Consider the following 17,119-nt stretch of genomic DNA (forward strand, 5'->3'; position numbering starts at 1 on the left):
AGCTGCCGAGAGTTATAGGTTGGCCCAAGTCCTTGTGAGAGTCTATTGGCTTTTGGTTCGATATCAGTAGCTAAGCTGCCTCCAGAGATAAAGACTGAAAGATCAAGGAAGGGGAGGGAGGTGTCAGCAATGAACCACGCACATAAAATGTCCATCTCCTCGATCTCTTTCGTTACTTAATTTTGATAGGAAGATTCTAGCCAAGGTTTTAGCACCTTGTTTCATGCTGTAATTGTTATATAAAAACAAGCAACAACAGAAATTCACCGAGGCAATTGTTACGAACCACGTCTAACAAGCAGTAATAGACAGTGTTTCATTTTAAAACACTAATCATATTTCTGACACTTAAAGTCTTCACTTTTCAACTATCCTTAACACTAAATCTATCCCCAACTTTGCGCAAGTGTACTAGTGTGTGTGTGTGTGTGTGTGTGAGTGTGTGAAGGCCCTTTCAAACTGTCGAGTAAAACGGGATGAACCAGGCAATTTGCCCCGGTTACGTGGCAGTTAGATGGGGCCCACCTGGCCAACTCCGTCGGAACCAACCAGGTCCGTGACTGACCTTGGAGGGAGTTGGGGAACCCAGTCTGACACACCCAGGTGGCGTTCACGGGTGACTTGAAAGCCAAAGTAGCCCGGGGCTCACCCCGCCCCCACCTCCGCTTCTTCTGCTTTCCCGTGTGCGTCACCGGGTAGCCAGCATCTGAACATCCAGTGGTATTTCTGGTGAGTGTGTGATACGTCGTCGCTGGGGGGGGGGTCCCCTTACATCGCCAGGTTTAATGGGTCTATCCCCCTGCAGTTTAAAAGGAGCTCCCAGAGCCCAGTAATCTCACCCGAGTCCTGGTAGGGGGTGGGCAACCCAGGGGCTGCAGTTTAAAGGAAGCTAGTGATGTACCCAAATCATTACAGTCCAGGCCGAAAGTTACTCCAGTCTTTCAAATTCTGTGTTGAAGCGTAGGCCGATGAAATTTGATGCCCAGAATTAATGATGAACTGACGGGACAACCAGAGTTGTTGCCACGACAGACTCACTACTTCTCCTGGCATTGCCCTTGAAGGAACATCCATCCTCACGAGCTGCAGTCATAATACTCCTGGACCTTTTGGTAGGCGAGACTCGAAGTGGACGGCCTCCACGAATCTTCTGAAGACCCTGGCTCCAGCCTTTGCGAGTGACCTCCACTGCTCTTCACGCACAAAATGAAACGCACCTGTTTACACATCTATGTTGTGCACAGATTATTTCTGCGCGGCCAACAAGCTGTAAATCTGCCACGGCCGCAGGACTGAAATTCACAGGGATTCTCTGACAATAAATCTGAAACCATAGATAACGGCTTTGACTAGGCAGGGATGGGGAGACACTTTGGGGGAGTGGCCCCAGCGGCGAGCAGCCTTGGCCTGTTCTTGGACCTGGACGCCACCATTTTGGTCAAGTGCAACCTCGTTCAAACATCTGCCGTGGTGGGCCACTCCTGCCGTTGCCACCACCGCGTTGCTTTGGAGAACGTTTACAAATTGAAATGTTCACTCAAACTTTTATTTATATAGAGATTTCTGCCATTATTTTTTTACCGGTCAATTGAATTCCAGTCAACAGGGATTTTACTGGATGCGCTTTCCGCTGTAGCGTCTGCTACCAGAAGTGAGGCGGAAATGAGACGTCCATGCAATGCGAGGGTGAACCAGTAACTGAAACTTTATTGTTGAGCGTGCTGCGTGAGGGGACCACCCACTTCTTGCAAGGGGCGCGCTGGCTTTCCGGAGTGACGTCAACGTGTCGCTACCTGCCCAACAGCACGCATCCAGGAAGCGACGATACCCCACCTACCACCCCAGGGGGAAACACCTATCGACAACAGCGGGCTTCTCCTAGGAAGGGGACGGGGGCCCCTACGCCATCTTGTGTTGGACGACTGGGGAGGCAATTCGGCTTGTCTAATCGCACAGTTACTCAGCCCGCTACACTGCGATATTTTTGCCTGTTGCCTGAATTCCGGATCACGGTGTGGGGGGGGGGGGGGGGCGGATTTTATGGTATCTCTGATGTTTCAGGCCATCTCAAGCTCTGAGCAAAAAGCAGGCATCTACATTAAAGGCCAAGGAGAAAAAGCTGGGTGGGGGGGTGGAGGTGTCCAGACCAACCAACAAAAGGTGTTAATTGGGTACGGTGAAAGGGGAGAGGTGAGAACATTTTGGCTCCATGGAAGGAGATGGAGGGAGAGTTGGGGGATAGGAGACGGGGAAGAAAATGGGGGGGGGGGGGTTTAACGGCAGCTGGAGAAGTCGACGTTAATGCCATCTGGTTGGAGGGCAGCCAGGTGGAAGGCGAGGTGCTGTTCCTCTGATTTGTGGGAGGGGGCCTCTCCTCTTAACACCTTTTGTCTGCTGGTCTGGACTCCTCCCCCCCCCCACCCCCCCACCCATTGTTTCCTTCCTGTCTTTAACGAAGATACCTGGCTCTTTTGTTACTCGAACCTCTCAGGCTCGAGACGTTGGTGATATATCTTTACCTCCCTCGGACACGTGTGAGACCGGCTGGATTCCTCCAGCGTTCTGCGTTTGGTCTAAAATCTGAGGCCTATCGTGCGTGCCTGCTGAGTGTCGGGTTGGCAGAGGAGAAGGCCATGGCTGCTCGGACACCCGGTGGCACTGTTCCCACCCTCTGCACCCCCACCACAGCTCTCTTCGCTCCTCCTATTCTCGGGCGGATTTGGGGGGTGGGGGTGGGAGTGCACGCAGTTCCAGAAAGCACAGCTCGCGGGTGTGAGTCGCCGAGTTCTTTCCCTCTCTGCCCCGCTTAAAGGGGTGAGGTGTTGCATTTCAGAAGGACCATCCAAAAAAGGACATACACGGTGAACGGTCGGGCACTGAGGAGAACAGAGGGATCTGGGGATACAGAGACATAATTCCCTGAAAGTGGCATCATAGGTGGACAGGGTCGTAAAGAGAGCTTTTGGCACATTGGCCTTCAGAAATCAAAGTATCAAGTCCAGGAGTTTGGATGTTATGGTAAAGTTATATAAGACATTGATGAGGCCAAATTTGGAAAATTGTGTGCAATTTTGGTCACCGAACTATGGAAAGATATCAATAAGATAGAAAGAGGGCAGAGAAGATTTACTAGGATGTTGCCTGGACTTCAGGCACTCTCTCTCTCTGCCTTTCTCTCTCATTCTCTCTTCTTCCTTTCTTTCTCTCTCTCTCTCTCCTTCTATCTCCATTCCCTGCCATCTCTCTTCCCCTCCCCTCTCTCTCCCTCTTTTCTCTCTCCTCTCTCTCTCTCCCTTCTTCCTTGCTCTCTCCTTTTTTCCTCTCTCTTTCATCCCTTTTTTTCCTCCCTCTCTCCTCTCTTTCATCCCTCTCTGTTACTCTCTCTCCCCTCTCCCCATTTCTCCTCTCCTCTCTCCCACCCCCCCCCCGCCCATTCAGCTTGCCCCCAGGATCCGGCCTGCTCTGTCATCAGGGAATGGTGGGTGGTCCTGACGTACAGGTCTAAGCCCGCAGGCCAGCTAGAGGTGGGGAGAACATCGAAAACATATCGTAATCTTTGCTGTTTGACCTGCTGAGTTTGTCCAGCATCATGATTTTACTTCAACCATGGGATCTACAGACTCGTGTTTTACTCCTGGCCAGGAACTCTTTAAATCAGGACATACTTTCATGAACAATTCATGTTGCTTTGCAGCCAACATTGCAAGAAATTACATATCAGGAACAATTAAATTAGTGCCAAAAAAATCAGAGTTCGCTGTCAGGTTCCTGAACGGAAGAAGCCATCCTTGTGCCGCTGAGAGCTCACCTTCAGGCTCCTGGTCCATGGTAGCAGAGTGAAGAGGGCCTGGCCTGGGCAGTGGATAGGTCCACTTTTTCAAGACACCAGCTCTTGTAGACATCCTTGATGGAAACATCAAGGTTCACTCTGGAAAGGCACCTTTGGATGGGGCGGTTACGTGCTGGGAGGAGCACAGACCGCGCGAGCTGGTGAAGAAGCACCTCTTCTAAAGGCGGTCTTTCTGGTTATAGAGATTGTGCATGAAGACCTGAAGATGGGCTCGGATGGGGAAAGCGATCAAGCTTCTGCCACCTCTTCCGACGAGGTGCAGTCACCAGTCCGGGTACGATTGCGGAACAACGTCAGGAAAATCTCCACCGAGGTAGGGACAGGCCTCGTTCACACCGCCCCGTCAAACAACATCATGGTCCGACACGGGGGACCTCGCTACGCACCGTCCCATCACACACTTCCAGTGTTGGACACAGAGTGAAGTTCCCTCCACACCATCCCATCACACACTCCTGGGGTTGGACACTCCTGGGGTTGGACACTCCTGGGGTTGGACACTCCTGGGGTTGGACACTCCTGGGGTTGGACACTCCTGGGGTTGGACACTCCTGGGGTTGGACACTCCTGGGGTTGGACACTCCTGGGGTTGGACACAGAGTGAAGCTCCCTCCGTACTGTCCCATCACACACTCCTGGAGTTGGACACAGAGTGAAGCTCCCTCTGCACTGTCCCATCACACACTCCTGGGGTTGGACACGGAGTGAAGCTCCCTCCACACCGTCCCATCACACACTCCCGGGATCGGGCACAGAGTGAAGCTCCCTCTACACCGTCCCATCACCTCTTGATCTCTTCAACAGGACATCAATAAGCGGCTCTCACTGCCTGCAGACATCCGCCTTCCCGAGGGCTACCTGGAGAAGTTTGCCATGAACAGCCCGCCCTTCGACAAGCCTCTCAGCCGACGGTTACGCCGGGTCTCGCTGGTGAGTGGGCGCTGAAAGCCTGGCGCTGGTGGCAGGAGCAGGGCGAGCCCTGCACCCTGCCTCCTGGTTTGGGACTACACTCCCCCCCCCCCCCAATCTGAAACAGGCGATGGTACTCAATCACGCACTGGGGTGACATGGAGAAAAGGAGGTGGACGTTCCAAGTGGGCAGGAGGGGGCAGCGAGTGATACGTCAGTGGTGTGCAAATGAATCAGTATTTTATTGTCATGAACAAGTTACGAAATTCATTGTTTTGCAGCAGAAAACATTCATATTATAACCATCTTATGACATCACTGTAAAAAAAAAATTAAAATAAGTTTGTTTGACACTCTGGCCTTTCTAAATCAAAGTATGGTTAAATTTAATTTAAATTGTGAATATAGACCTACCACTCGGTGACAGGCCCTTTTGGCCCACGAGTCCGGGCCACCACGCCAACTGTGGTATAAGACATTGGAATCGCAAAGGGCAGGGGATCCCAGAGAACAGCACTCACACTGGTCACCGACCTCCAGGCAGAATACTTTCTGTCCACTACTGCTCTCTGCTTCTGACGGGTAAGCCTGTTCTGAATCCACGGCCCAGGATCCACTGATATGCCTCGTGACTCTCTGAACGAGTGGGGGGACCTTGTCGAATACCTTGCTAAAATCTACGTCAACCACATCTACCGCCTGACCCTCATCGATTTCTTTCTTCAAAGAACTCGATTAGACCCGTGAGGCACAACATTCCCCTTCACAAAGCCGTACTGACTATGCCTGTCTTTGGAACCATAGAACATTGCAGGTCAGAAACAGGCCCCTTCAGCCCTTCTAACCTCTGCCGCATTATTACTCTGCCTCGTCCCACTGACCTGCACCCAGTCTGTACCCTTCCCATCTACTGATCCATCCAAATTATTCTTAAATGTTAAAACTGAGCCTACAATCACCACCTCAGTTCATTCCAAACCCCCCCTCACTGCTCTCTGTGTGAAGAAGTTCACCCTAAACATTTCCCCTTTCACCCTTAACCCATGTCCTTACTGACCCTCAGTGGGAAAAACCATCCGACATTTACTCTGTCTGTCCCCCTCATAATTTTAAACAATTTGATCAAATTCTTCGACGCTCCAGGGAATAAAGTCCAAACCTGTTTAACCTTTCCCTGTAACTCAGTTCCTGAAGCCCGGGCAACATCTCAGTAAATCTTTGCCCTCTTTCTATCTTATTGATATCTTTCCTTTAGTTCGGTGACCAAAACGGCACACAATTCTCCCAATTTGGCCTCACCAATGTCTTATACGATTTTACCATCACATCCCAATTCCTGCACTCAATACTTTGATTTCTGAAGGCCAATGTGCCAAAACCTCTCTTTACGACCCTGTCCACCTGTGACACCCCTTTCAGGGAATTATGTCTCTGTATCCCCAGATCCCTCTGTTCTACCGCACTCCTCAGTGCCCGACCGTTCACTGTGTGTGTCCTTTCTCGGTTTGTCCTTCCAAAATGCAACACCTCACCCTTGTCTGCATTAAATCATCATTAAGTTCATTGTATGACTTGCTGATCTCTTCAGCATTGTGTTTATACTTCAATCAGGGTGTCTGCAGACTTTCATGTTTTATTACTCTGTCTTGTCTGTCTGGATGTGCATTATGTCTGGGTGTGCGTCTGCATGTTTTGCACCAAGGACTAGAGAACACGGTTTCCTCGAGTTGTATTTGTGCAATCAGATGACAATAAACTTGCCTTGCCTTGGCCTGGCCTGGCATGACAGAGATGCTAACGCTTCCCCATCTCCTGATCTTCTCCCTTCTTCCCTCCCCCACCTCAACCCACAGTCGGAGATTGGATTCGGCAAACTGGAGACCTACGTCAAACTGGACAAACTCGGGGAGGTAGGAGATCGGAGCCCGACCGCAGACTCAAGCGTCAGCCGTTCCCAAACCCAATGCTCACCAGCGCCAGGCCCAACTCTTCTTCCCCACCACCACCCGTGTCTGAGCAGCGAAGCCATCAGAAAGATCTTCATCTCCATCCCAGTTCTTCACCCGGATCCCCAAGCCCTCTCCTCTCTGCCTTGACCCGTGTGCCCAAAGCAAACATTCAAGATTCTTTTATTGTCATGTAACAAATGAGAAAGTGTCATACAGTTTTAAAAAAAAAACTATCCGGCACCTGTGGGGATTGGTAGATGCCAGATAAGTGTATTTTCCGGTTGCTTGAGACTGGCTCACTCACCTGCATCCATCCTGGACAAACTTCGCCTGCCTGAAGATATAAAACCTTAAAGCCTTTTACTTTATTTTCGGTCACATTTCTGTGAAAACCGTCGCTGCATCTGCAGGTTCCTCCACCTCTGCGGAGCCGCCCGAAAGTCGACTGTCGACAATTAACCCTCCCCCCCCCCCACCCAAGGTTGACAGATGCAGCCGCCGACCGGGGCGACTCAGCAGGAAGAAGAGAGTCAGGCGGGCGGCGGGAACCCGCTCTTCATCCCGGCCGAAGCCATGGCTCTTCCACACGACGTTATTGCCACAGCTTCTGCGAGCAAAGCCCGACCAAGGCGCTCGCTCCGCTGGCTGGATATTAGCTCCCATCTTCACTGTGACTTCAGGGAACATTTACGGTTATAAACGTGGACTCTTTATTTAACCTGTTATTTTCTATGTGTGAATGTAGACGTTCACCGCGGGAGCGAGCCCGCGCCAGCCAATTTTCAGCCCATTAGCCTCCAGCGGCCCCGTGGAGTCCGGTCCGACCTCCGGATATGGACCCCCGGCATGGAGGGGGAACCCCTTCAGCACCCTCCCTCGTGTGACCCGGTTTCCGAGTCCCGGCGCCCCCTTCTGCCGGTCGCCAGCCGTCCACAGCCCGGCGCAAGTCCCCGACCGGAGTCTCCAGCAGCCCCGCCGCCGGTGTGATTCCTTCGGCTGCAGAGGCCCCCACCCTCTGGCTGAGTTCACCGAGGGGGCGAACTGCGGAGGCGCTGAGATTGCAGTTGGGCCAGGCACCAAGCCACCTCGTGGGACGGGAAGCCCAGCCTTGCCCTAACCTGGCGGGACGGGAAGCCCAGCCTTGCCCTAACCTGGCGGGACGGGAAGCCCAGCCTTGCCCTAACCTGGCGGGACGGGAAGCCCAGCCTTACCCTAACCTGGCGGGACGGGAAGCCCAGCCTTGCCCTAACCTGGCGGGACGGGAAGCCCAGCCTTGCCCTAACCTGGCGGGACGGGAAGCCCAGCCTTGCCCTAACCTGGCGGGACGGGAAGCCCAGCCTTGCCCTAACCTGGCGGGACGGGAAGCCCAGCCTTGCCCTAACCTGGCGGGACGGGAAGCCCAGCCTTGCCCTAACCTGGCGGGACGGGAAGCCCAGCCTTGCCCTAACCTGGCGGGACGGGAAGCCCAGCCTTGCCCTAACCTGGCGGGACGGGAAGCCCAGCCTTGCCCTAACCTGGCGGGACGGGAAGCCCAGCCTTGCCCTAACCTGGCGGGACGGGAAGCCCAGCCTTGCCCTAACCTGGCGGGACGGGAAGCCCAGCCTTGCCCTAACCTGGCGGGACGGGAAGCCCAGCCTTGCCCTAACCTGGCGGGACGGGAAGCCCAGCCTTGCCCTAACCTGGCGGGACGGGAAGCCCAGCCTTGCCCTAACCTGGCGGGACGGGAAGCCCAGCCTTGCCCTAACCTGGCGGGACGGGAAGCCCAGCCTTGCCCTAACCTGGCGGGACGGGAAGCCCAGCCTTGCCCTAACCTGGCGGGACGGGAAGCCCAGCCTTGCCCTAACCTGGCGGGACGGGAAGCCCAGCCTTGCCCTAACCTGGCGGGACGGGAAGCCCAGCCTTGCCCTAACCTGGCGGGACGGGAAGCCCAGCCTTGCCCTAACCTGGCGGGACGGGAAGCCCAGCCTTGCCCTAACCTGGCGGGACGGGAAGCCCAGCCTTGCCCTAACCTGGCGGGACGGGAAGCCCAGCCTTGCCCTAACCTGGCGGGACGGGAAGCCCAGCCTTGCCCTAACCTGGCGGGACGGGAAGCCCAGCCTTGCCCTAACCTGGCGGGACGGGAAGCCCAGCCTTGCCCTAACCTGGCGGGACGGGAAGCCCAGCCTTGCCCTTGTACCACATCCTTTTTCAGTAACTTGGGCAAGGTGACTGTCCTGAGCCCAGTCCTGCCATAGACCAGACCTAGCGGGAACAGTGTCTGCCCTGTCATTAGTCTGATGGATCTCTCTCCCTCTCCCCCTCTCTCCTCCCCATCTTCCCCTTCTATCTCCTCCCTTTCTCTCTCCCTCCCCTCTCTCTCTCGCTCCCCGTCTCTCCCCACCCCCCTTTCTCCTCTCTCCTTCCACAAACCACAACACCTCTGAAGGGTACCTATGCAACTGTGTACAAAGGAAGGAGTAAGCTGACAGATAACTTGGTGGCCCTGAAGGAGATCCGTCTGGAACACGAGGAAGGTGCGCCCTGCACTGCTATCAGGGAAGGTAAACCTCTCATTTCCCTCACTCCTTCTCTCTTCTCTCCACCTCCTCCCTCTCTTCCTCTGTCTCCTCCCCTTCTCCCTTTCTCTCCTCTCCCTCTCCTCCCTTTCTCTCCCCTCCCTTTCTCCCCTCTTTTCTCCCATTCTCTCCTCTCCTCCTTTCTCCCTTTCTCCCCTCTTTCCCTCTCTCTACCTCTCTCTCTCTCTGCCCCTATCTCTACCTCCCTCTCTTCCCCTCTCATCTGTTTTTCTCTCCCCCTCTTCCCCTCTCTCCTATTTTTACCCTTTCTCTCCACATCTCTCCCTACCCCTCTCTCTTCCCCTCCCTCTTCTCACCTCTCTCTCCCCTTTTCTCTCCCTCCCCCTTCCTCTCTCACCAATCTGATCCCAATCTCTCGTCACACGTCTGATATCTTCTTCATACCTCATTTGGAGGACTGTGTTCAGTTCTGGTCTTCTCATTAAAGGAAGGATGTGGACGCTGTGGAGAGGGGTCAGAGGAGATTCACCAGGATGTTGCCTGGATTGGGAAACAAGTCTCATGAGGCAAGGTTAGCAGAGCTTTGGAGTGAGAAGGATGAGAGGAGACTTGATAGAGGTCGACAAGATTCTGAGAAGCAGAGATAGGGTGGATGGCCAGCGCCTGTTTTCCAGACACCAGAGGACGTCTGGACAAAGTGAAGGGAGGGAAGTTTAAGGGTGTTTTTTTTTACACAGAAAGTTGTGGGGCCTGGAATGCTTCGCCAGGGAGTGGTGGTGGAGGCTTGAACATCTAAGAGACTCTTCAACAGCCCCATGGATGGAAGAAAAATAGAGGGTTACAGGGATGGGAGGGTTTAGTACTTTTAAGGAATAAATGGGCAGCACAACATCAAGGACCGAAGGGCCTGTGTTGTGCTCCAGTGTTCAATGTTCCATCTTCTCTCCCACCCCCCTCTCCCCCAGTTTCTCTGCTCAAGGACCTCAAACACGCCAACATCGTGACACTCCATGACATCATTCACACCGAGAAATCCCTCACGCTGGTCTTCGAGTACCTGGTGAGTGAAGCCCTCGCGCGGTCCACAGTGTGGGGGGAGTGGGGGGGGTGCGGGGTGGGCGGACACTCCTGGAGCTTGAGAGGAGCGGCGGAAAAGCTGTAGGAACTTGGCCGGTGTCATGGCGTCTTGGAATTTCAAGCCACCACCAGCCTCGAGCAACTGGCGCCAAAAAAATCTTTTAAATCGCAGTGACTAAATCGGCAGGAAATGCTGCCATTTAAAACTGGCGCACCTCACCAATCATGCAACATGCAACCTCAAGCAACCGGATCATTTGCTTATCCGGCATCTACCAATCCCGTAGTGCCAGATACTCGGGGTTTTACTATAATAGCTTCTCACGCACCTTGAGGGAGGGCTCAGGCCCAAAATGTCTTTACCTCCCGCCGATGCCGAGATGCCGGCTGTGTCATTTTCCTAGAAACTTACTGTCTGCAGACTTTCCTGCTTTACGCCTCTTCCCAGAAGTTTGGAGAACTTCTCCGGTTTCCTTTAGCACCCCACCCATCTATCCTTATGTCTCCTTCCCCCCTCCCTCTCTCACTCACTCTCTCTATTTCTCTCTCTCACTCTTTCTGTCTATCTCTCTCTCTCTCTCTCTTCCCTTTTCCTTCTGTTTCCTTCCCCAAAATCAACACTCACCTCTCCCCTCATCATCTCCAATTGACACCTTCTGTCTGTTGGTCTGGACTCCTCTTTCCCCTCCCCCCCCCACCATTCTTCCCCCTTTCTCTCCTCCCGGTCTTTAATTCAGATGCCCACTTTCTTTTAGCTTGTACCTTGGGGAAGGGCTCAGACCCGAAATATCGGTGATCGATCTGTACCTTGTACAGACACTGCCAGGCTGGCTGAGATATCCCCCCCCCCCCCCCACCTTTCTGTGTTTTGACTCCAATTGCAGTAGTTTCTCTCCACTCCCCACGCCAGTTTGATAAACTTCCCAGTTTCCATTTGTCCCCTCCCCTCTCTCTCCCCACTCCCCCTCCCCCCCGGCTATTAGGACAGCCCGGTTAACCTGGTGGTTAGCGATCCGGGGGTTCGAATCTCCGTGTTGTCTGTATGGAGTTAGTCCGTTCTCCCCTTGTCTGCGTGGGTTTCCTCTGGGGGCTCCAGTTTCCTCCTACCTGTCAAAACGACAGAATCAGGATTTATCGTCACGAACAAGTCGTGAAATTCAGTGTTTTGTGGCAGCGTCAGATGGCAAACATTCACATTATAACCATCTTACAACATTACTATAAAAATAATAGTTCACAAAAAGTGAGGCCATGTCTAGGGTTCATTGTCCGTTCAGGAATGTGATGGTGGCTGAGTGCTCATCTTCAGGCTCCTGGACCTTTTCCCCGATGAGAGCAGAGAGAGAAGACTGGGTGGTGGGGTCTTTGAGGATAGAGGCTGCTTGTTTAAGATGTCGTCTCGTGTCGATGTCCTCGATGGAGTGAAGTCTGGTGCCCATGATGTCGCAGGCCGAGTTCACAAGCCTCTGGGTTTATTCTTGTCCTGAGAGTTGGCACCTCTGTCCCAGGCAGTGAAGCAACCAAGCCAGAGCGCTCTCCGCGGTCCACCTGTAGAGAGTCTCACATAGACGGACACCTCACAGAGTCTAGCTGCTGGCAAGCCTTCTTCGTGATGACATTGATGTGGACATTTCCTTGGAGATGTTGACCACCTCAGGAATTGGAAGTCCTTGATCCTCTCCACTGCTGACCTATTCCCCCCCCCCCCCATGAGGACTTGGTCATGTTCCCCTGATGCCCCCTTCCCCCCACCTGGTCCACCGCCACCTCCTAAGGTATTGCTCACGTAGCGGGCCGGGGGCGGACATCACCCTTGTCTTTGCTCTCGATCTTGGCCTATGAAGGGCCATCCACGGAGAACCAGGTGGGAGGGCAGAGGGTCAATGGGAAACTCGTCCAGATTTATTGTGGGAGTATGTACACAACATCACATGCAACCCTGAGATTCTTTTTCCTGCGGGCGAGGCAGAGTTATCACTTGAGTCAAGTCCCCTTTATTAATCGTTCACACCCTGCTTGCACGGTAAAGACAAGAGAGTGTTTCTCCAGGACCATGGAGGAGATTGACATCAATATCAGTTAGAACAGACGTTAAAAACATTGAAATACTAAGACATAGACAGTAAAAGTCCATGGTGCCCCATCCACGTCCATTCTGAGAATTCAGAAGGCTGTCGGCCTGAGTGGACAGGGGATAAAACTGTTGCCCAATCTGGATGTCAGTGGCCGAGTGCGAAGGTACCTCATGCCCGACAGCAGAAGGGAGATCAGTCGACGTGGGGGGGGGGGGGTGTGTGTGTGTGGAGTCCTTAGCGACGTTTAGCACCTGTGATGAGGGTGGTCGACCATGGTCAGAAGATCTTTTCCGCAAGGTCGTGTGGTCCGAGGGCGTACAGCTTCCGAACCAGGCAGGGATGCAGATGGGGGGGTGGGTGGTGGGGAGGAAGGAGAGAGATGCTCTCTTTTTCCAAACATCTAAAACATGTTTTTAATTTAAATTTGCCTTTAGGATAAAGATTTGAAACAATACTTAGAGGACTGTGGGAATGTGATCCATATACACAACGTGAAGGTCAGCTGCTCAGTGGGGGCTTTTCATTGCACTAAAAATATACTTTATTCTGAATAAATTATTTGCAAACCATTCAAGTCTTTTACGGAGTCAGTCGGATCACAGCCTAGGATAGGCCCTTCAGCCCACAATCTTATGCCAACCCTAAGATTAAATCCCTCTATATTATTGCTTGTCGAGCCACCTCTTGGTATTCACCAATGCATCTGCCTCCAGCACCGACCCGGGCCATGCGTTCCGCGCACCAACCGGTCTCCGGGGTTTTTAAAAAAATCATTGCCTCTAAAATTTCCCTTGGACCTCCTGCCCAGACTCTCTTGTGCCCTGGGAAGGAGGTGCCTGCCGGCCGTCCCCTCTATCTGTTGCTCTTGCACACCTGTATCATGTCTCCTCTCCCCCTCCTTCTCTCCCAATGAGTAAAGCCCAAGCTCCCTTAATCTCAGGATCCGTCCTCTCTCAACCAGGTAGCTTCCTGGTCAATCTTCTTGACACCTGTTCCAATGTCTCCCCGAAAAGTAGACGACCAGAATGGGAGACAGGACTCGGAGTTCTGTCAAGCCATGAATGCTCACCTCCACTCACCGCAGACAACCCTCCTAACTCTATGTCGGAAAGAGACCGGGAGGGGGGAAATCACCTTGGCTCCATCTGGATCACCCAGTGGCCGATCCCTTGGGTTCCGTGCCCTACTCCCATGTCGGTCCAAGGCCTCGTGGACCGTCCCACGAAAGGGAAAACACCCTATTTTCTGACTGAAAGGCATTAACGTTGAAGTCTCCGGTACCTGCTGTCCCACTCCCTGTTCTCCCTCCCTTCCCCGTCCTCCAGCCCTCCACACCCTTCCCTCTCCATTTACAGAGCCGGCCCCCCTCCCCCCTGTTTGATGCTGTTCCCTTGTCCACCTATTATCTCCTGCCTAGGGGACTGTGCTCTTCCCCCTGCCCCCCCACAACCTCCTTGTTTGGGCGCCTGCCAACATTTTGTCTGTCCCTTGATGGAACAGCGCGGAGGGAGCTTCACTCTGTGTCCAACCCCTGGAGGATGTGACGGGACAGTGCGGAGGGAGCTTCACTCTGTATCTGACCCCGTGGTGTGTGTGATGGGACGGTGTGGATGGAGGTTCAGTCTGTGTCTGACTCTGGGGAGTGTGTGATGGGACGGTGCGGAGGGAGCTTTACACTGTGTCTGACCCCGGGAGGGTGTGACGGGACGGTGCGAAGGGAACGCAGATCTATTCTGACCCTGTCCTGAGTTGATCTGAGCAGCGACCTTCCATATCTCGAGAAGCAACGCTGCGGCAGGGAAGGATGAGCTCAGGTTGTTGCCCATGTTACTGATCCTGTGCGTGTTGTTCCAGCTCTTCCTGTTCCAGCTACTGCGTGGTCTGGCCTACTGCCATCACAGAAAGGTGCTGCATCGAGACCTGAAGCCCCAGAACCTCCTCATCAATGAGAAGGGCGAGCTGAAGCTGGCAGATTTCGGTAAGCCTCTCGATGGGGAGAAAGACAGAGAACACTGCAGCAGAGTGCAGGTCCTTCGGCCCTCAATGTTGTGCTGACCCATGTAGTCCTTAAAAAAAAATCTAAACCCTCCCTACCCAGTAACCCTCAATTTTTCTTCCATCCGTGGGCCCGTCTTAAATGCCCCCTCATGTTCCAACTTCCACCACCACCCCCTGGCGAGGCATTCCAGGCCCCCACAACTCTCTGTGTTTAAAAAAAAACTTCCCTCCCTTCACTTTGTACAGATGTCCTCTGGTGTCTGGGAAACAAGCGCTGTCCGTTCACCCTGTCTCTGCCTCTCAGAATTTTGTCAACCTCTATCAAGTCTCCTCTCATCCTTATACGCTCCGAAACTCTGCTTACCTTGCCTCGTGACACTTGTTTCTCAATCCAGGCGACATCCTGGTGAATCTCCTCTGCCCCCTCTCCACAGCTTCCACACCCTTCCTGTAATGAGGTGACCAGAACTGAACACAATTCTCCAAGTGGGGTCTCACCAGAGATTTATAGAGTTGCAATGTGACCTCTCGAGTGCTGAACTCGACTAATGAAGCCCAGTGTCCCATCAGCCTTCTTAACGATCCTATCAACCTGCGCGGCGACATGAGGGATGTACGGATTTGGAGCCCAAGGTCCCTCTGTTCTTCCACACGCTAACCCTGTACTCAGCCGTCTGATTCATCCTTCCAAAATGCATCACTTCACACTGATCCGGATGGAATGACCCCTGACTGAGTTTGTCGTTGAGCAGTCTGACGGTGGAGGGGGAGCATCTGCTCCTGAATACGTATCCTGTGGCCCCTAGACCTGTGGGCCTGTGCCCACAGAGCCTATGCTGGGTGGGTGTGGGATCCTCGATTATTGCTGACGGTAGCCCTCCTCCGTAGATGTGGGTGGGGGCAGGGTTTTGCCTGTGATTTTCCTGTGCTGTGACCACTTCTTTTTTCAGGGCATTTCGCTTTGGGGTCGTCGGTGTCCCCGGTATCGGACCGCAATGCAGTGTAAATTAACTGATAGACTGGTGGTTAAACATTGAGGATCAATTACGAAAACATTTTAGTTTGATGAGATTTCCTCATTCCTCATTCGACTCCTGTTTTATGTCATTAACCTTCAAGGATTGATGCAACTCTTAGAGTGGTATAGATTGTAGATCTAAATTTATACATATTCGTTCAGGGCTAGCCAGGGCGAAGTCAGTGCCGACGAAAACCTACTCGAACGAGGTGGTGACCCTCTGGTACAGGCCTCCGGACGTCCTGCTTGGTTCCACAGAGTACTCCACGCAGATAGACATGTGGTGAGTGCACGGTTCATACCAACGGTTGCACGTCTAGTGGGACTGACTCTTCCTCGGGGCCATGAGATGCATGGGGGAGGGGCAGTCTCCCAGGGGTAACGTCACTGGGTGGAGATGTCTGCTGCAACAGGATTGCTAGCCAATGGATGGATGAGTAAGGGGGTCTGGTTACCCTGCAAAACAGGATGGCGGTTGGCAGTGCACAATAAATGCTGACTCCAGTGGGGACGGGTCTGTCACTGTAACACTGGGGTACAGTACTGGTGGGGATGGGTCTGTCACTGTGTAACACTGAGGTACAGTACTGGTGGGGACGGGTCTGTCACTGTGTAACACTGAGATACAGTACTGGTGGGGACGGGTCTGTCACTTTGTAACACTGAGGTACAGTACTGGTGGGGACGGGTCTGTCACTTTGTAACACTGAGGTACAGTACTGGTGGGGACGGGTCTGTCACTGTGTAACACTGAGGTACAGTACTGGTGGGGACGGGTCTGTCACTGTGTAACACTGAGGTACAGTACTGGTGGGGACGGGTCTGTCACTGTGTAACACTGAGGTACAGTACTGGTGGGGACGGGTCTGTCACTGTGTATCACTGAGGTACAGTACTGGTGGGGACGGGTCAGTCACTGTGTAACACTGAGGTACAGTACTGGTGGGACGGGTCTGTCACTGTGTAACACTGAGGTACAGTACTGGTGGGACGGGTCTGTCACTGTGTAACACTGAGGTACAGAGTACTGGTGGGGACGGGTCTCACTGTGTAACATTACAGTACTGGTGGGGACGGGTCTGTCACTGTACAACACTGAGGTACAGTACTGGTGGGGACGGGTCTGTCACTGTGTAACACTGGGGTACAGTACTGGTGGGGACGGGTCTGTCACTGTGCAACACCGGGATACAGTACTGGTGGGGACGGGTCTGTCACTGTGTAACACTGAGGTATAGTACTGGTGGGGACGGGTCTGTCACTGTGTAACACTGGGGTACAGTACTGGTGGGGACGGGTCTGTCACTGTGTAACACTGGGGTACAGTACTGGTGGGGACGGGTCTGTCACTGTGCAACACCGGGATACAGTACTGGTGGGGACGGGTCTGTCACTGTGTAACACCGGGATACAGTACTGGTGGGGATGGGTCTGTCACTGTGTAACACTGAGGTACAGTACTGGTGGGGACGGGTCTGTCACTGTGTAACACTGAGGTACAGAGTACTAGTGGGGACGGGTCTCACTGTGTAACATTACAGTACTGGTGGGGACGGGTCTGTCACTGTGCAACACTGGGGTACAGTACTGGTGGGGACGGGTCTGTCACTGTGTAACACCGGGATACAGTACTGGTGGGGACGGGTCTGTCACTGTACAACACTGAGGTACAGTACTGCTGGGGACGGGTCTGTCACTGTGTAACACTGAGGTACAGTACTGGTGGG

The 17,119-nt window shown here is 53.4% G+C and overlaps 1 protein-coding gene across 6 annotated transcripts in view; it reads left to right on the forward strand.

Moving 5' to 3' along the window:
• Positions 1-17,119, forward strand: part of LOC138759177 (cyclin-dependent kinase 17-like) — an 87,189-nt gene that overhangs the window by 34,715 nt on the left and 35,355 nt on the right. For all 6 annotated transcript variants that reach the window (XM_069929213.1, XM_069929214.1, XM_069929215.1 and 3 more), the window contains exons 5-12: positions 4,033-4,163; positions 4,655-4,780; positions 6,613-6,669; positions 9,134-9,248; positions 10,190-10,284; positions 12,811-12,873; positions 14,231-14,354; positions 15,555-15,675. In XM_069929213.1, coding sequence (XP_069785314.1) covers positions 4,033-4,163; positions 4,655-4,780; positions 6,613-6,669; positions 9,134-9,248; positions 10,190-10,284; positions 12,811-12,873; positions 14,231-14,354; positions 15,555-15,675 — 832 coding nt within the window. The remainder of the gene's footprint in view (positions 1-4,032; positions 4,164-4,654; positions 4,781-6,612; positions 6,670-9,133; positions 9,249-10,189; positions 10,285-12,810; positions 12,874-14,230; positions 14,355-15,554; positions 15,676-17,119) is intronic.

Source organism: Narcine bancroftii, chromosome 3, assembly GCF_036971445.1.
Source record: "Narcine bancroftii isolate sNarBan1 chromosome 3, sNarBan1.hap1, whole genome shotgun sequence".
Taxonomy (NCBI): domain Eukaryota; kingdom Metazoa; phylum Chordata; class Chondrichthyes; order Torpediniformes; family Narcinidae; genus Narcine; species Narcine bancroftii.